This window comes from Cheilinus undulatus, linkage group 18, assembly GCF_018320785.1.
Source record: "Cheilinus undulatus linkage group 18, ASM1832078v1, whole genome shotgun sequence".
Taxonomy (NCBI): Eukaryota; Metazoa; Chordata; class Actinopteri; order Labriformes; family Labridae; genus Cheilinus; species Cheilinus undulatus.
In genome coordinates this window covers 39,404,142-39,429,153 of record NC_054882.1, presented here as the reverse complement: position 1 = coordinate 39,429,153, position 25,012 = coordinate 39,404,142, and the positions used below count along the sequence as shown (strand labels likewise).

Below are 25,012 nucleotides of genomic sequence, written 5' to 3'. Positions count from 1 at the left end.
GCAGCTGGCTTTGACTTTTAAGGGAGTACATAAGTAGGAACCCCCATATGAAGAGATACATAATTAACAATGTGCATTGAAAACAAAGAATTTATATTAGAAGCTATTTATCCACAGTAGCATGAATCTGAATATAAGGGTGCAACAAGCTTTAACCTATAAAGGAGGCGGCTGGGGTGGGGGAAGTGAAGCTGGCTATAAGCTGACCGCAGTTGGGGGTATGAACTAATGACAACCTTCATCAATATTAGATAGAATGAACTAGTTATTCCTGCTCATATTGAAAATTTGATACCCATTGCTTCATTGAAGGGGAGCATCATTTTTATGTCACTAGTTTTGACCAAAACAAAACATACCTTAACACCAAAAGGAGAATTCTATTCAAAAAATGACAATTGCATATTTGTTTAATGTGCATAAAATCTCTCCTGCTGCAAAAAATGAATTTATTAAACTGTTATTTTGACACATTTTAAGATAAAGTAATATTGCAACGTCTGCAGTTTGTAAATTGCAGCAGGCCATATTGGGATTTAATCTAATTTGCGATTATCTGCCCAGCCCTACTTAACAGTGCACAGAAAGGAAGATAAGTGTCAATGATTGCAGTAAGGTTGGCTTGCTTCAAACTTAATTCCTGCATTGCCATTAGATCAAACAGTATTGTCCACAAAAATGTTGACATGTTCACGTTGGTTTAAATTCCCACACCCTCACCTTAGGGACTGTCTACAAACTGTGAGGGCAGGAACTGACAGTCTGTGTCAGTGGTTGTGACAGGTTCATTTAGCCTGATAGATCTCATTATTTTGGAGTGTTGTTTATGTTGGCAGCACAAAACATCACTGATTTTCAAAACATAGGGCCAAAGACGTGTGGACAATTGGCCAGACCACAAGGCCACATACCTGCCGTTTGTAAGAATAATTGGAGATTCCACAGAGGGAAAACATGACTTCAGAAGAGAAAAAAATATGAAGGGCAGTCTTCATTGTTGCTCCTGTTCTGGTATGTTGTACCAGAGACAATATGTTCCTAATATTGTTGCCACAATTGACCCATAACTCTGCACTGCCGCCTTAACTCCCTTCAGACTAACAATCAGCACGCTGCACAAGTTACAATAAGTGGCATCTTTGGTTCACTGCTAGCTACTGATTGAAGTGCACGTGTTTCTGCTATGACATCAGTTGATGGTTAGTTTTAAAGCTGAGCAAAGCATTACAGCATATACATAACAGCAGCCGAAGCTTTTGTTACATTAGCCGAGGTGTGTGGGGAACACTGTATGTCACTTAGGGCTGGGAAATTAATTGCAAATGGAATTGAATCGCAATATAGCATGCTGCAATTTTCAAATTGCAGACAGTGCAAGAGTTCTTTAACCTGAAATGTGTCAAAATACCAGTTTGATGCAATCTTTTTTATGCTCTACACTTTAATGCAAACATTTAAGTCTTTTTTATTTTTATTTTTATTACACAAATCCTGCTTTTTCCAGTTCATCTATTTGTTTTTCTTCATCAAAATAAGAAAAAAAAAAAGAAAAAGATCATCCCCTCAGTACAGTAAATGATATCAAATTTGCTACACGAGCCAAAATTGCAACAAGATTTTTGTTTCTAAATTGTTATCCCTAGTTTAACTTACCTGGCACTGTGCTTGTTATAATATAGAATGATTTCTTTGCTTATATTTGTTGAACAACACATAAGACAAGGAACCTAAAAAATTAAGAATGTTCCGATACCATTTTTTCCTCCCCGATACAATTCTGATACCAAGGTGTTAGATATGAGCCAATACCGAGTCCTGATCCAATACCAGTGTGAACGTTCTGGACTGACTGTGCAGACTAGCAAATTATTTTAGACCTACTAGTATATTTGACTCAACAAATAGAATCATAATGTACAGCATCTCTGTGACCCTGAAGTTGTTTATCTGCTGATTATTGACTTTTCCTCCTAAATATTAAAATGACAGTAATACAGGTGGCTGCATTACAGGCTCTCTCTATATTGTGCTGTATCCGGGCAGCATGACGTGATTATAGAACAGTCTGCAACTGACTGACAGACCCTCACAAAGAGTACACAATATGGCGGTTAGCATTCATGTTAGAATTTGAGCTAGTGGTTATAAACGATCATAATTCCATTAAATGGATAAAAAGGACGTGTAATATCAGGTTTACTGGTGTGGATTTAATTATTACGGTCCCCAAAAGTCACACAAGTTCCAGGCTCACTGAAAATGCTGTTGCAAAGGATTCAAAGGTATCATCAATAGTGTCAATGGGAAGGAACAATGGCTAGCTTCAAGAGAAAAAAAGTAAGATGCAACGATTTATGGGTCACAAGTTATTTAACTCCTGATAAACTGTCACATCTTGTCATGTACAACAGCGCTAGTCTGGAAGACATTTTAAGGATCACACTCAGAGAAAACTGTCACACAGACACCATTCTTAGTGGGTCCTTTGCTTCTTCTTCACTGCTCTAACGGTACACTAACGGTAGCCCATGCATGACGTGCTTTCCAGCAGCGAAGAAGAATTGATTTCTGGTTTATAGTGCTAACAGTTAGCATGGCTAAACAAAGCAAAATATATAACTAAACTAAACGGTATCAGATCAGTGCATAAACTCGTGTACTCGTCCATACCAGTACCTGCATTTTAAGCAGTATCAGACATATTTATGATACTGGTATCGGAATCTGAACAACCCTACTAAAAGTAATTGCATGTTAAATCGAAATCACAATATAAGTGTTTTAATGGCACAAATGATTTTGTGAGGTCAGAGAGGATGACCAAGACAATGAACATTCTGGCACCCATGTACGTCAACAATCTCTGAAAACATCCAACAAATTTAACAAATCCCTTGAGATGATCGAAAACTCAGTGGAAGAATGATAACAGTAACAGTCTCCATTGATAGAGATTTTCTGCAAATTTTGCATGAAAATTGGAACATGAACAAATGTGTGCCAAAGCTGCCCCAAAGCAGACCAGTCTCCTGATTGAAAGTAAAAATGAAAGCAAATTTTTGAGACACTGTGGAACAAAATGAAGGAAACCCATTTTTTAAATCCCTATTGAAAACCATAAAACCATTGCCTTAGTATTTAAAACAGCACTCCAAAATTTCAGTCTTTACTTTCTGCCGCTGCATTTTAGTAAGTACAAGTCAGCTTAACTTTCTCTGTTCTCTCAGAACAAGGGCTTCAAGAACTATACTTGACAGATTCCTACAAGTCAGCAGCCTGGACACTGAGATGCAACCTGACATGAAGTAATTCACCTCTGTAATTCTGAACAGACTGAGCAAACATACCGCAGCCTTCAATGTTAGCATCCTTTTCTCACAGTCTTTTTATTAAAGGCTGTATTGTACCAGTGTCTGTGCCTTTGAGGCACACACCTGAGAGACCCAGGATTGAATGTTTGCTCACATTGTACAAATGGACTCAGCGAGCTGTGAAACCACTGATAGAGGTTTACTGTCAAACACTGATGCTAAACAACAGACACACTCCTTGTGAAAATTAGTACAGATGTGTAACTATTTCACTGATATTTTTTTTACTACTACTTTTGATGTAAGACTCCTAGTATCCCAACGCTTTCCTGTCATGTTTGACCATGAAATCACACAAGTGTTTGTCCATCAGATGGCTTCTTCTTCTCAAGATGACGAAAGGAAGGAAATCTTTCTAATCGAAGAAGCTTGAACCATTAAAACAAGCTGTGTCTAGTTTGACCTCTGACTTAAATAGAAGGGAAACTTTATTTTTAAGAATTAAGATTGATTTGAAATAAAACAATGAAGATATGACTAAAGTATAGACTTTCAGCTTCAATTTAAGGGGCATCACACAAAAATATGTCTAAAAAAATAAAGCTGTTTAAATTAGAGCAGTGGTTCTCAACCTGGGAGTCGGTGCCCTATTGGGGGTCATGAAACACTAAGAGGGGGTCGCCAGATGCCGTAAAAACATTGAGAATACTTTTGAAATTATTTTTTCTTACCCAGTTTCATTACTACTATTTTCCACTTTTCATCAATTTTGCACAATTTGGACCCATATTTGCCACTCTGCTCCTTTTTTGCCAAATTTTGACCATTTTTGCCACTCTAAACCTATTTTTCATCCAGTTTTAACCAATTTTTATCAGTTTTATACCGCCTGTTTGGCCACTTCTTAACCAATTCTTGCCACTTTCTGTATATTGTAGCCTCTGTTGACCCATTATTGCCACTATTAACCCCTTTTGATCACATTTTACACCCATTTTTGCCCATTTCAAACACATTTCACTGTTTAATATGCCCATTTTGACCAGTTCAACCCATTTCTGCCAATTTATCTGTCCCAGTTAACCCATTTTGCCAGTTTAAAGCACATTTTACTACTTTTAAATCCAATTTCACCCATTTTTGCCACTGTTATAAAATTTATGCCACTTCTAACCCATTTCTGCTACTCCTAAAATCCCATTTACCACCTTTCCCACCACCTTTTTTGGACATTCTTTTTACTATTGTAATTCTATTTTTAAGAAGGGATTTACATTAAAATGACTGTATACTAAGGCACAGATGACTTAAAAAAAGATATTTGTTGCTATGTTAAGACTGGTTATTATTCAGGTTAAATTTCAAATATGGATATGGATATCTAGCTAACTTTACAATGGACCCTGATTTTCCTGACCTCCATGGGCCCCCAGTTTGGCTGGGTCCCAGAAAGCCCTACTATTTATCCCCCCTTATGGGCAGCACTGTCTGCACATGACTATTCTTGATTGTGCATGGCTGAGTTCAACCACCTTCAGGTCCAGGTCTCTGGCACCTTTATTTTGGGGGTTACGGGCTAAAAAAGTTTGAGAACCCTTGATCTAGAGTAACTCCATCATCAGGAGCTCAAAAGTCTTTGGACACACTATGTTTTTAATACTAGGATGAAAGTCGTTTGCAGAAATGACTGCCTGAAGTCTGGAGTCCATGAACATTGCATGACCAGAGTTTCCTCTCTGGAGACATTTTTACAGCAGCTGCCTTCAGTTGCTGCTTGTTTGTGGGTCTTTGTGACTCACATTGCTGCTTGTTTGTGGGTTTTTTGAGACTTCAGCTTTGTCTTGAGTAACTGAAAAGCATATCTACTGGGTTGAGAGGTGATTGACTTTGCCACAGAGGAATATTTCATTTTGTTGCTTACAGAGACTTTTGGGCTGTTTTTTCAGATTGTTTTGGGTCCTTTTTATTCTGCATTGATTTTTTTAGATCAGTTTAGCAGAATTCGTCTGAATGAGTGAAGGGGAATAGAGTCCCATGCCATCCCACTGCATGTGTGATCATAAGCTCTTTCTTTTCTTCTCCACACTTTTCTCTTCCCATCATTCTGGTACAAGTTTATTTGGTTTAATCTGTCCAAAGAATCTAATTCCAGTTCTGGGGAGGTGTTTTTATGATTTTTTTTTTCTTTCCTTGTTTTTTTTTTTTTTTTTTTGTAAATTCGGGTTTGTTATTGGAAGGACTAGCTAGTCAACTGTCACAACTGGACAGGCTGAAAATAAGTTTATATGTGAACATAAAGTTATTTATGTGATACAAGGTAATCAGCATAGGTGCAATAATATTTCTGCTGATCTGGCTTACTTTAGAAGACATCTTTGTTATTCAAATATTTTTGCAGTCTCATACTATTAGTGGATATTATTTGTGTCAAACATTATCCCCACATGCCTTAATGTCTCTGTCAAATTTGTGTAACCGTCGTTCACACTGCCACAAAAATATTTACTCTGAATCCAGACTGGTGCAGACACAATAACAACACAACTGAGCCTCATAAAACTGGACAAAACATCAACATGTCATACCTGCACAGCAGGTTTTCTTTTCAACATAATGCAAGGCTCCACTTCCTGATATCACAACAGCATCTCTGATCATATGCTAAGATAGCCTCTTGTGACAATAAAGCCTGAGTCAGAGGCAGTGAACCAAAACTCTCAACAAGTGATTCAGATGAAGAACATGATGGATCTATAAACACATTTGAAGACAAATAAAAGACAACTGGAAATGTCTTGGGTAAATAAAGTACTGGGAATGTCTCCGTAACCACTGGGGCCAGTTGAGGTTCTTCATGAATCTTTAATTTATCCAGGGTAAAGTGACTCAGCATGGGTATTTTCAGCCCTACAGTTACACCACATTACCATGAGGAAGCTGAAACACTCTGGAGCAACGTTTGAAAGAGCTGAGGTTAAGTGTCTCACCAAAAGAAACTGAAACGACAGCACAAAGACTTATTCCTATGTCTATCCATACAGTGTTGATATTTCAAGGTAAGGTAGGATTAAATATTGATCCAACATAAATTCATCATCCTGATTCATGAGAAACAGTTCTCGCATCCCTGGTGCCAAACATTGTTATCCCAATAAGACAAAAACACTACACTCATAGGATATTTCCTGCCAATTTGACTCAGTGTGCTACTACTTCTTGGCTCCTAACCATGGTGATAATGGCATTAAAGAGGGTAAAATGAACAAAAGCAAATGGACTAAAAAAAAAGTCAACAACCATAACAAAGGAAGGAAGAAAGCAGTGGGATCATAATCAGACAGCTGTGCAAAATAGTTAAAAGATGCAGTGTGATAAGAGTTAAACTGACACCAAAGTGAAGTGATTAAATACATGATTCCTGCACTTTACCTGTCTAGTGTGAAACCCCTCAGTAAACCTTACTCTAAAAATCATGCCTCGAAAATGAAGTAAATAACTTCAGTAGAGTAAACTAGATGTTGTGAGTTGCATTTACAAAAGCGCTTTTATTGTTGCGCACTTGAACTTGAGTTTAAGTAATTTAAGATTCTTCAGTAAAGAAAAACAGTATTTTATTGGTAAAAAGGAATTTTCAGTTATATCAATTTTACTCGCACATCTATGTTAACTTACTTTCCCCATCTATTGTACACAGCATTCCAAATCATTATGCAAATTGGATTTTAGTGTCATAAACATTTAATTTTTTGTTTTTTTTTCAATGAAACTCATGGATGGTATTGTGTCTCAGGGCTCTCTGGATCACTGAAATCAATCTCAGACACCTGTGATCATTAGTTTGCCAGGTGAGCCCAATTAAAGGAAAACTACTTAAGAAGGACGTTCCACATTATTAAGCAGGCCACAGGTTTCAGCAATATGGGAAAGAAAAAGGATCTCTCTGATGCTGAAAAGCATCAAATAGTGCAATGCCTTGGACCAGGAATGAAAACATTAGATATTTCAGGAAAACTTAAGTGTCATCATTTAGAGCACAGACGGGTTCATGCAGATAAAGAGATAATGAGGAAGGTTTCTGACAGACAAATGACAACGGCTGAGGATTAACATTAACAGTAGAATTTCACTGAAAACTGATAACGAATGTATCGTATTTTTACAAGAAATAGAAATACTAATAGAAAAAAAAAGTGTCTTAAGTAGCTAAATAATTTTACATTTTTGTGTTATCATAACTTATTTTTGCATAAAGATGATGGTCATGTCTTGTAACCCTCATAGGGGGAAAAGTTACTCTAAAGTTTGAATCTTTAACATTTTCTTACAGATTACATAATTTGGTTAAAACCAACAAACAAAAAAGTACATAAAAAAGTTTTTATATGTGTTCTTGTGCTCCTCTTGTTTGTCTGTCATGTTTGAGAGCAGCAGCCACAATGCATGATGGTAAATACTAATGGGCTCGTGCCCATTGGTTGTTCACTACTTTTCAAAATGCATTGTGGGATAGAAAAGTGTACTATGTAGTAAACAATGCTCACTCAGAATTCGGACACCACTACAAAATGGCGTATTCACTACATAGTAAAGAGGGAGTGATTTCGGACACAACCTCTATGTTTTCCAAAACATTGTTAAGTAAATGATCAACTGAATTATCTGTTTCAGATATTGTAAAGTAGGGCTGGGAAAATAACCCAAATTAGATTAAATCACAATATGGCCTGCTGCTATATTCAAATTGCAGAAGTTGCAGTATTTCTTTAACTTGAAATGAGTAAAAATACCAGTTAAAAAATTTTTTTTTTGCAGCGGCAGAGACTCTATGCACATTATGCAAACATTCAAGTGTCAATTTTAAATTACTGTTTACAAAAATCATCCTTTTTGTGTTTTATGTATGTTTTTCTTTATCAAAAGGAGTGACATAAAATAATAATGCCCTTTAAAAAAGAAAATGACATAACATTTGCAATATGAGCAGCAATAGTTAGCTCATTTTATCTAAAACTGATGAAGCCTAGCGTTACTTCACGAAATTCATACCCCAGCTGTGATCAGCTGGCGAGCCAGCCTCACCTCCTCCACCCCAGCCGCCTCATTTATAGCTAAAAGCTTGTTGCACCCCCATATTCAGATTCATGTTACTATGGAGTAATTGCTTCAGAAACAGTTTCATTGTTTTCAATACACATGGTCTTATTTATAGAATTATTTATTGCTTGAATTTGTCGAAAAATACGTAAGATTAACCCAAAAATAACTGCATATTAAATTGCAATTGCAATATTTGGGGAAAAAATTGCAATTAGATTATTTTTGAAAATCGTTCAGTCTATGGTAAAGTCAAAAGATTGTGTGATGAGTTAAAAGTACTGTGATGAATATAAAATCTGTGAGCCCAATCAAGGACAATATCCATGATGTTGGCAGAAAGCTAAGCCATGTCCTGGTTCATCTGTGGTTCATATCAAGGCAGCACAGTTAAGATCCACGCATCAAAACATGGATGGGTCTGAGTTTTAAAATTAACCATCCCTAATCAATACATACCATTTTATGATTGATTTAATCTTTATTGATTGCCATTGCATATCACCTAGTTACAGGTAGGTTAGAGTAAGTGCAGTGTTTGCTGGAAAGGTACATAAGCCTGCCCTTAAATAGAGCAGTCACACATTTGTAATGAGTGTTTCTCCAAAGTTTTCAGTAAGCACATCATGGCTAAAAAGGTAGTGACCTTAGCAGCCATTAAATTTAGCCTTCATGAGGTTTTTAAGAGGATTAAGGCACCGAGGGTTACGAGTATCCAAAACAAACAGACCCTCATTAAAACTGCAAAAAGAGCCAAGAATGAACCCACGTTTTATTCTAAACCACTATCTCTGCTGCTTTTCTGAAGAGAAAGAATATATACAAAGATTTAATATTTATGAAATTATGTTACTGAATCCATTTTTAAAGTCATGATTATACTTTTACTAGAGAATATCTTAGTCATGTTGAATAGAGTACAGAAATAAAATATAAGAGATGCATGATATTTAACATTAACATTATATTATACTTAAATATTAATTTTAAACCAATTTTTACTCCAGATGTTTATATAAACAATTTTAAAAAGTTATTGGTTCTTTTAAGTGTCGAATTTCTTGTAAATGGTTTTGCACTCAGTATCAAGAAGGAAAAAAAAATCTCCTCTTTACTTCCATTTCATATTCATTTGTCCTACTACTTTAAATCCTGAATGTTAAAGTTCAATATTTGAGCTGTTTAAGTAGAAGAGGCACACCAGAATCTCCTGTTTTCATGCTGAGCTCTGTTTACTTAATCCTCTCTGCATTTTTCCTACTTGTTAGCACCAAAAGTTCAGCATGACTGTACTAGTCTCACCACAGCTCTGTGCCACAGTGGTGAAAAGAGCCAGGGGGCTAAACAGTTGCTCTGTTACAGGTTTTCCACTCCCTCTCTCTCCGCTCCTTTTCGCACTGGTATCCTGGAAAGAGCAGTACAAGGGCCACAGAAGGACTTTCCTTGGGTCCATAACATATATTTGATGACTGGAACCTCTGGAAAGTCTTAACCTGCATAGACAAAGTGTTGATTAAAGATCACTTGTAATATAATGGAAACTAAATTAGGTCAAATGAAATCAATCAGTATTTTACTGTTAGAACATCTGTAAGACCATTAGAGTGGTGGTTCAATATCAGAAAGGACTTGAAGATGATGATGGATCTCTGCGAACTGCATTCTCAAGCTAATATGCTGATACAAAAATGTGAAGTAGACACAACATACTTGTGTGCTAATGAAAGGATAAGTGCTCCCTGGACCAGTTATCTTCCTATTATTGCCCCCCAAAGTCAGCTGTGAAGACTGAAGGGCAGCAAAAAGCCATCACTTTACAAGGGCTGCCAAGTGCTGGCTTTGCTTTTCATCCATTAGTCCCACGACTCCTCCAGAGGGCTGGACAGTGATCTCACAGAGCCATCCCCCTCCATCCTAGCTCCCACTGCTAACCATGCCAACACACAGACATTCTTAACCTTCTACACCACACGGCCATCACAGCAGAAACAGACGATGTTCCTAACAACTGCCTATCTCAGCCATTGGCCCCTAACTGCCACTACAAACAAGACAACTAGAGCTGGTGCAAACATTACACATGAAAAAGAACTGCAAAGGGAGATAATTCACTTTGCATCAATTCAGACAAAAAGTCGGGGTTGGGGAAACAAAAAGCAATTGGTACAAGGGCTGAACTATCTGCAAAAATAATCTAATTGCGATTTCTTTCCCCCAATATTGCGATTTTATATGCAATTATTATTAGGTTCCTTAACTTGTGCATTTTTCAACATATTCAAGCAATAATCCTTCTATTTCATAATCTACATTCGCTCAGCAACACTCAACATACATTTAACCATTTTTCTGCAAAATGAATTTGCAGTTTAACTTGGCAGAGAAGACTCTGCTCTAAAGATGCTCCCTGGGTTAGTCAAGCAGCTGGCTTTGACTTTCCAGGAAGCACATGGCTAGAAACCGCCATATGGATGGATACATGATTGACGATGTTTATTGTAAACAAAGAATTTATATTAGAAGCAATTAATCATAGTAGCATGAATCTGAATATGAGGTGGCTGGGGTGGAGGAGGTGAAGCTGGCTCGTTCACTACTAGAACAGAATGAGCTAGTTATTTTTGCTCATATTGCAAATTTGATACTAATTGTTTTATTGAAGGGAATTATCATTTTTATGTAACTAATTTTGACCAAAACAAAACGTACATATATGAAACACAAAAAGTATGATTTCTGTAAACCATTATTTTAAAAACTGACTCTTGCATGCTTTCATAATGTGCATAAAATCAATGCTGCTGCAAAAAATGAATGTATTTAACTTGTATTTTGGCACATTTCAAGTTAAAGAAATATTGCAACTTCTGCAATTTGTAAATTGAATGCAGCGGGCCATATTGGGATTTAATCTTATTTGCAATTGATTGCAGAGCCCTGATTGGTACTGATGAAAAACAGCTGGAGGAGCATTTTGAAACTCATTAGGTTAATTGACAATAGGTCAGCAACATGACTGAGTATAAAAGGAGCATTTTAAAGGAAGGCAGAATCCCTCAGAAGTAAGTAAAGAAAGAGGATAACCTATCTGTAAAAGACTGAAAAGTGTGGAAAAATTTTTTAAAAATGTTCCTCGATGTAAAAATCACAAAGACTTTGAATATCTCCCAATCTACAGTGCATATCATCATCAGAAAGTTCATAGAAGCTGGAGAAATCTCTGAGTAAAGGAGACAAGCCAAAGGTCAATATTGGATTCTCATGATCTTCAGGCCCTCAGGTGGCACTGCATTCAAAACAGAAATAAATACTGTTCTGGAAATCACTGCATGGGTTTAGGAACACCCCCAGAAATCACTGTCAGCCCAGTTTGCATTGCCATCCAAAAATGAAAATTGAAGCTGTGTCATCCAAAGAAAAAGCCATATCTGAACATGATCCAGAAACACTGCTGTCTTCTCTTGGCCCATTTTAAAAGGACAGAGGCAAAAATGGAAAACTGTTCTGTGGTCAGATGAATCAAATTTTGAGATTCTTTTTTGAAAACCACTGACAGTGTTAGTTATCAGCACACAGTTCAAAAGCCTGCATCTCTGATGGTATGAGGTTGCATTAGTGCCTATGGCATGGACAGCTAACACATCTGGAAAGGTGCTATCAATGCTGAAAATTATACAGAGGTTTTAGAGTAACACATGCTCTTATCCAGACAACTTCTATTTCAGGGAAGGCCTTGCAAATTTCAGCATGACAACGCAAAAACTGATACCACATCTATCACAACAACGTGGATTTGCAGTTGAAGGATCCTGTTGCTGAACTGGCCTGCCTGCAGTCCAGTCCTTTCACCATTAGAAAACATGCATCAGAAAACAGAAAGTATGAAAAAGATGACCCAGGACAGTTGAGCTGCTAGAATCCTGCATCAGACAAGAATGGCACAACATTCCAGCGACTGGTCTCCTCCCCTCCAAGATGTTTACAGAATGTTGTTAAAAGAAGAGGGCATGCTACACAATGGTAAATACGGCCCTGTCCCTACTTTTCTGAGAGGTGTTGCTGCCATCAAATTCAAAATGATTCAGTCTTATTCTTGATATGGTTAATTGTCCCAGGTTCAACATCTGATATGTTTTTTTATGTTCAAGTGTAAATAAAATATGGGGTTGAGATTTACCAATCTTTGCATTATCTATATTTTACACATTTTACACATTGCTCCAGTTTTTGTGGAATTGGCATCGTCTGCTGATACCTATAATGACTTTTTAGGCTTCTAACTGCTGATACTAATATCATGCACAACATTATCAATACTGTTCATTCCTAAACGATCAAGATTTTCTGTAGAACTTCCTCCCCTGCACCCCGCAGGCTTTACCTGGTTGAAAACAGGCAAACTGGTTGGAACAACCTCATCAGAATGAGAAAAATTTAGATCATTGTTTTCTCCCTCTCCTCAACACACATTTGAGCAGGAGTGCATTGTAGAGAAGTTCTCTGACCACACAGTGTTTCCCTTTCAAATTATATCTGGACTTTCTTGGTATATCTGCTGACCATTTAAGCATTTTTGTTTTCTTTCTGCCTTCCATAATCAATAAGCTAGTTGTCAAAACTGTCCATTTTTCTCTCAACTCCTGGCATACATGCCAAAATGTTAAACAGGAAAGAAGTTGAGTAAAATCACAGGCTTGATTGGGTTTGATCTGACTAAATCTGAATCTCTAATTTTAAGACTCCCAGCCCCAAACAATGTTCAAAAAAATATTTTCAAAATACCAAGATGTATGACTGCAAATCATAAGTTTGTCACTAAAATGTCTCCATATAACCACTTTACAGGGAAACTTAACAGATAAATCTATGTGTTGGTTAATTGACTAAAAAATAAAATAAAAATGTTGCTTGTGTGTGAACTGTGGTTATTTTATTCTTTTGTTGGCTGCACATTGCATCGCACGTTTACATATCTTGGGCGTTTCTGTGTTGATATGGACCAACAAGTCAGAACTCAAGTATAGAGTTAGCAGTAGCTTTTACTCATGCAATCCTTTCTGCAAACATTCATGTATTATATCCAGCTGACAAAGACCCTTGTTACTGGTAGTCAGGGGCGTAGCTAGGGATTTTAGGCCTCCAGAAAGAATATCACACAGGGCCCCCCTTAACTGGCAAGCAAAGCAACAAATGTTGCGTCATTTTTACAAATATATAAGCATTTTAATGTATTTTTGCACAATAATTTCCCAATTTTTTTGTCATATTTTTACTATGGTTAAAGTAAATTTACTTTCTTTGTTGGACTACACTATTTGGACATTTTTAAGGGAGGAATAGAGGCCCCCCCAGCAGTTTATTTTATTCTATTTGATACAATTTCAGTCTGTTGACTGATTAACTAAGTCATTATTGACTCAATAATTAAAATTTATTTTAAAGAAAATATAAATAAAAACACACTTCTCATTACATGCTTCTCGAGGGCCCCTTTCTCCTGCAGGCCTGTGTAATCAGTACCCTTTTTCCTCCCTGTGCTACGCCCATGCAGGTTTTCATGTTTTTAGTCAACTTTTAATAAATATATTTATTTGTCCAGAACACATGGTTTCATTTAGTCTAATTCTGCCTGAAAAAAGCAAGTAGCCTATTAAAAAAAGAAACCAAGGTACGTGTTTATAATCCCAGTTTTACACTTGTGTCACTCAAATTCGACTAAAACTTAAATACGGCTTCAGTTGAAACTTTCAGACCAAAACTATTCCCTCAAGTTCAGTGTGTTTCTGAGGAACTGACATGAACATAGTTTCAGCCATATATGTCTTTTTAACTTGAAAAAGAAGAGTTTCACCTAAATTAATATAGGTTTTTAAAGCAACACTGTCAATGAATATAAAAGGCATCAGCATAATAAAAAACAGTGAAAATTAGCCTTAAGATCTGTAATTGTTACAGTGACATTATAGACATGTCTTAATCTTACTGGAGGCTGTGGAAGCTGTCCAGTTCATCAGTCTCAGGGAAGAAGACCTCTCCTCCTCCTCCGTCTTTCCGTTTGGATTTTTTCCGCTTCAGCTTGAACGACAGCAGCCGCTTCGCCTTCTTCTCTTTCGGGGAAACAGGTAAAACATCCCCGGGCAGAGTGACGGTCTCTCCCGGGCTGAGAGGGTCGGGACTCGCAGGTAAAGTCTCGGACTTTGTCCTGGAACTGTTCGCGTCTCCATCCTTTTTCAAAGAGTTGGAGTGTTTCTGCTCTTTACTGTCTTTGTCCGGTGATTTTATTTTGAATAAATTCTTCACTTTCAGAGAGCCGGACTTACTCATGGTGTCAGACAGAGAAATGCTGCTAAATAAAGTGCTGACAGAGGCATAGAGGAGCACGGTTGTCCTACTTTGTGACTACAGGAGGAGCGAATCACCAAGCTAACCTGCAGAGCGGGTTACCGCGTGCGTTTGGACATGCCCACACAGAATGCGCGCGCCTCCAGGTAAATGAACTGCGCAATACTAAAGCTCTGCAAAATAAAATACACTTCCGGCTGTTTCCTTCCAAGTAAAATTCTTCTTTAGAAACGAATGAATGCTGAGAGGTTGAACTTAGGAAGTTGTTATAATTATGTTAACTTATTTTTGTACTAATTTTATTAACTTTTAAGTAGGATTATAGAAAATAGGGATGTCCTTTTTTATGGAAATTACGTAGTCCAATCAGATTTGTCAGATTTTGCCTCTAAAGCTCAACAGTGCCCACATTTTCTTCGGCTCTGGTTTTGGAAGTAAATATTGCCTTTAAAGACACAGTATATAGAACACAGTTAGATTATACTGACTAATGTTAGTTATGCAGTTTTATTATTTGTAAAGAGAAAAGCTTTTCATATATTGCATTGTGAATATTAAACCTTACTGTTTATGAACTTTCTACAATGTGCAAAAATGAGGAGACTTCAAATATTAGGGCACTGCCCAGACTTGAATACGGAGGTCCAGAACACCATGAATTATAACAGTTGCTGAAAACTTACCAAAATAAATCATATTCTCTGCACACATCCTTATATGCAGGATTCATTCATTACCACAGGACTTTTGTTGTTACAGTCATGGACGAAAGTGTTGGCACCCCTGGAATTTTTCCAGAAAATACACCATTTCTCCCAGAAATTGTTGCAATTACAAATGCTTTTGGTAAACACAGGTTTATTTCCCTTATGTGCATTGGGACAACACAAAAAAACAGAAGAAAATGTCAAAATTGACATAATTTTACACAAACCTCAAAAATGGGCCAGACAGAAAAAAGCCAATCCTGTATCGAGGGATAAAAAAGCCAGACTGGAGTTTGCAAAAATGTAAAATGTGAGTTCTCTGTTCTCCTTCTGGGAGAACATTTAGTGAACAGATGAGACTAAGGTAAAGCTTTTTGGAAAAGCACGTCATCCTACTGTTTAGTAAAAACAGAATGAGGCCCACATAGAAAAGAACACAGTACCTACAATCGAACTTGGTGGAGCTTCAGAGATGTTTTGGGGCTGTTTTGCTGCCTCTGGCACTGGGTGCCATGACTGTGTGCAAGGAATCATGAAATCTGGAGACTATCAAAAGATTTTGGGCCGCAATGTAGAGCCTAGTGTCAGAAAGTTAGGTCTGTGTCAGAGGTCATGGATGTTCCAGCAGGACAGTGACCCCAAGCATACCTCAAAAGGCACCAAGAAATGGTTGGAGACAAAGCTGGAGAGTTCTGAAATGGCCAGCAATGAGTCTGGATCTAAATCCCATTGAACACCTATGGAGAGATCTCAAAACTGCTGTTGCAAGAAGGCACCCTTCAAATCTGAGAGACCTGGAGCAGTTTGCAAAAGAAGAGTGGTCAAAACTCTAAGATCATTTGGCAAAACAGTCTTACAGTTTAGCACAACATTATAGCTCACTTGCAAAAGCTCATATCTCTCCCAAAAATGTTCACTCATGCTTCAAAGCTAAATTCCGTTCCCACATAAATAGTCAGTGCCACCCAAAAAGCAAAGATCCATCTCAATTGCTTTGGCTCATTTCTTAAAACAGACCGGACGTTCTCAGCACTCTTGGTGCTTTTGCCAGAATAACCTGGATGGTTCAGCACAACACCACGGTTCACCTGACAAAAGCTCATATCTCTCCCAAAACAGTTCACTCATTTGTCAAAACTAAATTCTGTTCTCATATAAATAGCCAGAGCCCCCAAAATGCATTGTCCCTTTGGCATTGTGTAAGCACTGCAAGTCAAAATGTTTTGATGTTTTGTCACTATGGCATATGACCATTGAAATATCCCTCATGTCCACCTCCCAGTCTTAGCCCAGTCCTTCATTGACAATGGTTACTGTGCTAGTTTTTTGTCTAGCTAACAGAATACAATTGTGTATAAAACTGAAAAAATAAAAAATAGGACTTCCTGGTATGAGTAGCCTCCAAGATTTGACATCACACATTGCACTCATACTGCTGAGGAAACTGTAACTTTGTGTTCACACACATTACTGTAAGTAACTTCCATACATCAGAGTAAAAAGAAAATGTAAACAGCGTAGCATTCTGTAATATAAACATAAACAAAAAACAAGGAAAAATTATATGTAGCCTACAGTGCTGTAAATAAAGCTGGAGTTTCACAACTAACACTTCTTCCCTGGTCGCTGTCCTCACCCTCCCTCTCCTGGCCCTCCTGCCCGTCCACATGCTGCTGTCTGGCCACAGATTTTCATCCACATCACAGCGTACATTCTCCCTTGCGATGCAAGGAGGGAAGAAATGGCGTGAATGTCGCAACCATCCCCTACACTGATCACCTGTAATGTCTTCACACGCAGAGTCCATTGCATGATGCTCATACACTCTCCACCTCCAAGCAGAGAAAAACTTCTCAATAAGATTGAGGAAAGGAGAGTAAGCTTGTAGGAACACCATGAGCATCCTTGGATGAGTAGTGAACCAGAGACCTGTATGGTATTCATGGTTTTACAGTATGTTCTTGACTAATTTTGACAATTGAACAGACTGTTGTGCATGTGATGACTTCTACAATGAAATGATGCTGACATGTTTTGGAGAGAACAACCATTAGACTGAGAAGTCAATAATCAGTTTAGATCAACAAAATCTATTCACTTGGAAATTGTGCTAAATGCAGGCTATCTGTACTTAATCATTTGCAAAGATGTACTGAGACATTGAAATGTACAAAGACATTTGCAATTTGATGAAATGAAGGAGAAATTCAATTCTGTTGTGAACAATAGCTAAGTGGATTGGAGATTTGTCCATGTGATTTTGAGAATGCAATTTCTGTTTCAAGAAATGAGCCACACCAATGGAGAAAAACTGTAAGTTGAGGGTGCCAACAATTGTTGTCTGGCCCATTTTTTAGTTCTGTGTAAAATTATGTCAATTCTGGCTTTTTTCTTCATTTTTTTGTGTTGTTCCAATGCACATAGAGGAAATAAACATGTGTATACCAAAAACATTTGTAAATGCAACAATTTCTGGGAGAAATAGTGTGTTTTCTGGAAAAATTCCAGGGGTGTCAACACTTTCATCCATGTATTTAACACACAAGGCTTTTATTTTGAAGGCAGATTTTCACTTTGACTTTCATACTTAGACTTTTAAATCTCTCATCACAACCTCTCAAGTGTCACTCCTCCATGCACAACAGCCCTTTAATTACCTCTTCACACTCTGTGTAATTATTCTATGTGGCCTGATGGGTTTGAATAAGTGTGGGTTTTACAACATTAAAGGGAACCAAAGCCAGAAGATTTCTCATACTTTGCATTTTTTAAATGTAGGTTATGATGACAGTTATTTTGATCAAAGTTTCCTTCCTATCAAATTTAGTACTTTACCTACATCTGTAGCTTTGGCATTAGAAATGTGAGATCACTAAATAAGAAACCTATAACACTTATAGACACCTAATTTACATTTATTCTGTGGAGGGGACCCCTCATGCTTAGAATTCTTGTATATTATAGGAACAAATGTAAAAATATATTCACATTCTAAATATATTTCCTGATTCTAAAAATTAATAATTTTGTATTTATTTTACTCAGTGTCTCCTTTCATAAACCATCTTTACTAAATATCCCTTAAGTAACAGCAGAAATAGTACAGAAAAAGATGTATAATTATTATCATTATAATTATTATCTCGTGTTATTTCTTTACATTCTGTGGTTTAGTAGTGCCTGCAGAAGTGTACTCTCTTAATTTATGCCCTACATGTGCTCTTGCATATTCATAGTTTACCTTAAAATAGGACTTTTGTATTTGCACATCAACCACCAACTCCTGTTGCCCAACTTCAGGTAGTAAATGGGTCATTATAAATCATGACGAGTGATGTAAGCTGATAAAAAGTAGTACAACCAGTTCTGTTCACATCCCTAGATATCCCAGAGAACTGCAAAGTACGACCTCTGCCTCTGATTGGTTTATCCTGCTATACTTAACCGAGCAACACAGAGGCAATAGGAGTACCAACCAAGTAAAGGCACAATATGACAGTTATTCCTTCCCCATCCTTGGAGAAAAAAAAGGTTAACAAAGAAAAGTGGTAAAAGGTTTTGATGCCCAGTGATTGTAAAAATCTTCTAATCTTTTTATTTATTATTATTATTATTATTATTGTCTCAGGTGAAGTGTTTCCTGACCCCCTGCCACCACCTATGATGGCACAGGAGGGTCAGGACACCGTTACAGATTATTTGATGAAACAGCTCCATCTGCTGACCGTTTTAAGATAAGACACTAATACTGTGCTCAGTATTATTGTACACATCACAGCCCAGCCTAGTCTCTTCTTTATTCATATAAAAATATACTTAACAGTGGGTCTCAAGCCTTTGAGTCCCAACTATTCTGTACTTCATCTTTTGTTTTAATTGAGAGCCCCCTGGCAGCAGGAGTTAATAATAGATAAGTGAATGTATAACTAATTGCTATGCAATGTGACTGCACATGCATGTCACAGTGAAATGAATGTTCATGATCTTGATGGTATTTAAATGAAGTTAAATTTGGCCCATTTGGTCACCATTTTGTTTGGGTGGGTGGGAAAAATGACAGTTTTCTCCCCTCTAAATGAAGGATGCCAATTACTCATTATATGTAGATAATACTCTGCAGAAAGTGTTGGATGAGGTCTGAATAATTCTCTTGTTTTGTTGCTGAAGTTCCTTGAATGCTAATCCACAGTATTCGCAATATCACTAACAATGTGTCAGACAAATTTTTCATCCACCTAGAAACAGATTAAGACGCTAAACAGCAAAATCACGCTGGCTTTTATTCACATCATTATGCACAGCTCATATCCTTCTTTAAATCACAATAGACATCGTATATCAATTCCTGTCTTTAACCATGTCTTTCTAGAAATCAGTCGCATGCACAGACTTTTTCAAGGGCAGGGCGAAAAGAAAAAAAAGGGCACATACAGCGCGTTCTCATCACTGAAGAGGGCACTAAGTTTCGTGTGTCTTCGAGGGTAGACAGACTACTCAAGTTAGTTTGTAGTTAAGATCAGCATCCACAAGAACTGTGTAGATTCAACGTTGGACTGTGAAGAACACACAGAAATAAATAAATAAATAAATCCCTAGGGGGGTCTGGGGGTCTTCCCCCAGAACATTTCCAATTAAGTAGATGCCATTTCCTGTATTCTAGTGCATTTTAACACCATATTAGCACCAGATAATCCAAACTGGTTCTGTGAGATATAGTTCTGGCTCAATATAGATCAAAAAAGGGCCCATCATAAAAGTCATTGCAGCAGTAATGTTTCATAGTATTCCCTGGTCCTAATGGTCTTCTGGAGTTTAGTGTGTTTTTCCACCCAAGAGAGCAGTAGTGTTTTTCCAACCGGGAGGGCACTTAAGCACGTGTTTTTACCACCCAAGAGGGCAGTTTATCATCTTTTAACCAGCCAAGAGGGCAATTAAGTGGGTTTTTTTTTTTCACCCAAGAAGACAGTTTAGTGTGTTTTGCCAATGAGGAGGGTACTTAAGCACACCTTTTTGCCACACAGGTGGGCAGTTTATCATGATTTAACCAGCCAAGGGGGCACTTTAGTGTGTTTTGCCAACCAGGAGGGCACTTAGGCACACATTTTGGCTCCCAAGAAGGCACTTTAGCTTGTGTTTTGGCACCAAAGGAGGACTTTGGCACGCGTTTTGGCACTCAAGGGCACTTTAGCACGTGTTTTGGCTCCCAAGAGGGCACTTTAAAACACATTTTGGCTCCCAAGAGGGCACTTTAGCATGCGTTTTGGCACCAAAGAGGGCACTTTGGCACACGTTTTGGCACTCAAAGGCACTTTAGCACGTGTGGCCGCTCCCAAGAGGGCACTTTAGCGCACGTTTTTCAACATTTTGGCCACGAGGGGTGGTGACTGCCCTTCCCCCCACGCCGGCACACCACTGCTAGAAAGGCAGTAACCCTCTGAGGTCTAAGGGTATTGCCTTGGTTTTTTTATACTTTTAGTTCACCTTTTAAAGAAATAACACAATACCCAAGTGTTTTATTTCAAAATGTCCAGGACAGTCTCACCTTTTTGCACAGTGATGTGTGAGTTATTCTAGCCAAAATGCTGAATCTTGAAATGTGATCTTTGAACTTTTTTTTTTTTTTTATCTCTTGTGAAAACACACCTTCACTCATGTGGTGCTTGAAATAGGTTTATAAAAGTCTTAGCTTCACAAAAGTAGCAGAATATAAGAATAAAATACAAGGTTAATGCAGAAAACATGTCTAAAATGAAATTTTGTCATATCGTTTTTGAGCTTAGATGTTGTCTGACATTAACCTGACATGCTGGATGGATTTATTTCACACATTCATCTGGAAAACCTTCAATACTAAACGTTTGGGAAAGGGCAGAGGATTTAAAAAAAAAAAAAAAATCTGAGAGTGATTGGATGAACATTCTGTCTGTCACATCTTTATGGGCAACAAAAAATGTGACGTAGCCTCGACCAAGGCATGTCACATACATGTCAGTACACAACTTTTGCCGTTTTTGAAAACAACTCACTGCTGTTCTTTGTTCTTTTTTTAACGCAGAAATTTCATCAAGTTCTGATAAAACTGGCGCTTTAGCAGCATCCACGCTAATGTCTTTTGCCATAACTGCACCAGCCTCTTGTTGCCGCTTGCTTACGTCACAACTCTGCCGGGCCTGAAAGTACTGCCCCTCATCACTGATTGGTCCTGTCACTTTCTAACCGGACCCAAACGGTTCAGACAGGAGCTTTGCAAGATGGATTTGCAAGTGAGAAACAAGGAAACGGGCATATCCATCTGCTTTGCAAGGTTAGTCTGTCATTCTGTTTTGACAAATATGAAGCTGTGTCAGCTTCATCACTGCTTCTTAGTATTTGTTCCAATGCTTTGCCATCATCAAAGATCAAAAGGTCTAGTTCACTCCTCTTGCTCCTCTCCTGCAAAAACTGTGATGGGGAGGGCCTTAGGGATTCCAGAGTGTCAATAGGCTGGCAAGAGAAGGATTCAACCAATCATGTGCTCAAATTGAGAAAATGTTCATCCAATGACACAGTGAGAGCTGTCAATATGTGACCACTGCTCTATTTTAGCCCTGTAACTCCAGCTCTGAATCATACGGGATGGCAAGTGAAGGCAGAAGTGAAAGATGAGAGTCTCCTGTTTACAGAAGTGTTTGAACCGCATTTCTACAACATAAGTTTTCAAAGATATTAACAAAAACAGCGAAAATGCGGCGGCAAGTCTCACAGACCTCAGAGGGCTTTCCAGTATGACCAAATTTGTTTATGAACCCAGTGGTAAACATGTTAATCTTATGATAAAAATCAGCATTTTAACACGGCCTGTGCAGACAGTCAAAGAGGACACCTGAGGAACTACATTTTTTCTTCGCATTTCCACTGCATTGGCTTCATTGGAGGATGCTGGTTTGGCTGGAAGCGAGCCAAGCTGTCATGAGAGGTGGGGTACAATTTCCCACAATGTATTGTGACGGCTGTGACAACCAATGGCAGGCTGTTCTGTCATCGAGTCATGCTTTGTCAGAAAGGGCATGTGCAACATGGAGAAGAGAGCCTGAATGACTCATAATGGAGAGAAAGAGACACAGAGAGGCCGTGACGTGTCACTGCAGACAAAACCTGCTTTGAATAATGACTCAATAGAAGCCAATTCCAAAAAGTTCACAGACTTTTTGTGAATATTTCAAAGATTATATACTGTATGTGTTATCTTTAAGTAAAATGAGAGATGGTTTCTGTGTGCAGGATGTTTGTTTCAACAGTCTTTGAACATCTGTGTGTTCAAAGACTGAGAGTCAGAGGAAGAGGAAGTTAATTTAATTCTCTCCTTTGTAAAAATCTGTTTAACATGTCATTAAAGTTGACCTTCTAGGGGAAGCTATTATCTACAGTTTGCTGTCAGACACATGGGTGGTTATATAACAGAGGGTGGGGCATTATCGGGGGGCTATAGCTACTGGGTTGATGTAGGTGTTAGACTGAAATTTTCTTTATACTACGATCATCAAAATACCTGTTAGTAAGTCCTTTTTGTTCTAATTGCTTAAAATAAACTTACAGGCTTTCTCTGAATTGCTTAAAGCATTCCACCACCAGCATGATAGCAAAATGAATGTAAAATTTGCAGCTGCTGTTCCTGCAATGAGACCATGGAGGGACTTCAAATAGCCTCTGCACCACAGCAAGAAGGCTTATTTATTTAGAATCAAAAAGCGAGATTGATCATTTGGACACATGCTCCTGACTTGATGACTCTTGGGTATTGAAGCCCCCGACTGGTCTGTTTAATACTGGTCTTTATTGCTCAGTCTAATGGCCAGTAAGCGTTGGTGGGTTCTTAGGGCAGTTGATATCCAGAAGCTGTTGCACAGGGGCAGGGTATTGTTAGTCTGGCCCTGGCATGACCGAAAAACTCATCAGAGAGTAGTAAAATAAACACAGAACATCATCAGTATACCACTATACAGATCCCAGTGTCTAACCTTGCAAAGCCGATGGATTGGCCAGATTCCAACAGGCACATCCATCTTGCCATGGCCGGCCAATCAGATTCATTTAAGAAAATGAAGCAGGAGTTAATAGTGTGGTTTAGTTGTACTGCAAGGCTGTCAACAATGGCTGCAAGTGAGATTAATGTAGATGGTACAGTTGCAGTTTGATCAGAACTGGACATCTTTATTAAAAATGAGCAAAGAACAGCAATGAAAGCTTTTTTAAGAGAAGAAAATGTGTTTTTACCCCGTCCTGCAAAATGGGGTAATTGTGTAAATATGCTCATTATATCCTCATAGGAGTGTAAAAACAAGGGAGAATTGTGCAGGGTAACTGAAGTGGAAATTTTTAGGAAAACAAAACTCAGATGAGGTTTGAGGGTATGAAAGTAAAAAGAGAGATGGTTTCTGAGTGCAGGATGTTTGTTTGAAGAGTTTTTGAATATCTGTGTTTTCACAGACTGAGAGCCAGAGGAAGAGGAAGTCACTTTAATTCTCTACTTTGTAAAAATCTGTTTAACATGTCATTAAAGTTGAAGGTCTTATCTTTAAAGCTACAAAAAGTATGTATAAACAGCATATATGCTGTCAGACATATGGGTACTTTTACCATTTACTTACTGGAGTGGTGTACGAGTTAGGCCGGCCACACACAAGACGATTTTTTAAATCTGAAACAATTTTAAAACCATGGGAGACCACAGACTCCAGGACAATTTCCAAAGATTTTTCATCTTTAATCCTCTGAACGCACACACTGGACGACTCAGCCTGATTGTCAGATCACTGTAGACCACACACCTGCCGACCTGCCAACGACCTCACGGTGTCTGTTGATACCATCTTGCTGTCTCTCCACAATAGGCTGCCCTGGCATGCCATGCGTTACAGGTGCAGCAAAAATCATAAAACAAGGGAAAGACTCAGGACGAAATCCTGGCTGGAATTAAGATACAGTTGTGTTTATGGTTGTGAGTGGTGAAATTTGTCTGATCCGTCTGGTGACGCTAACCGGTGTGCTCACTCTCATTGGTTGTTGTGGGTACTCCGTCAGCGGCACGACGACCTACAATCTTAAATATCAACATGTTTGATATTTACGATTCAGGGTCTGGGGGGGTATGACGTGATTTGGAGCAGTAAATTAATTGTGTTGACACCACACACATGCAGACTACCCAGACAAATAATTGTTTGCGACGAGGCTCCAGTCGGTATATGCCCCCCACAATTGCCTAAAATCAGGCTTAAAATCCTGTAGTGTGTGGCTGGCCTTAGAGTGAGACTTCCTTTATATGAAATTGATCAAAATACTTGTAAGTAGGTTCTTTTTTTGTTTTGAATGCTAAAAGGAAACTTTCAGGCATCCTCTGTAGGCTAAAGCATCCCACCCCACCACCATCACTAAGATCACCATCAATTACCATGAAATGGTTCAATCCTTCCTGGCACCTGTTGAAGGGCTTCCTGACATTGAGTAGGGAGGATCTGAACTCTGAGTCTTAGCATCAATGAAAACAAAATCATAATATAAAAATGAAAACTCAAAATC

The 25,012-nt window shown here is 38.1% G+C and overlaps 1 protein-coding gene across 1 annotated transcript in view; it reads right to left on the bottom strand.

Annotated features, from left to right (window-relative positions):
- crybg1a (crystallin beta-gamma domain containing 1a) overlaps window positions 1–14,729 on the bottom strand; it is a 93,737-nt gene extending 79,008 nt beyond the window's left edge. Inside the window, exon 1 of the mRNA XM_041812231.1 lies at window positions 14,389–14,729. Coding sequence (XP_041668165.1) covers window positions 14,389–14,729 — 341 coding nt within the window. The remainder of the gene's footprint in view (window positions 1–14,388) is intronic.
- Between the last annotated feature and the right edge of the window lie 10,283 nt (window positions 14,730–25,012).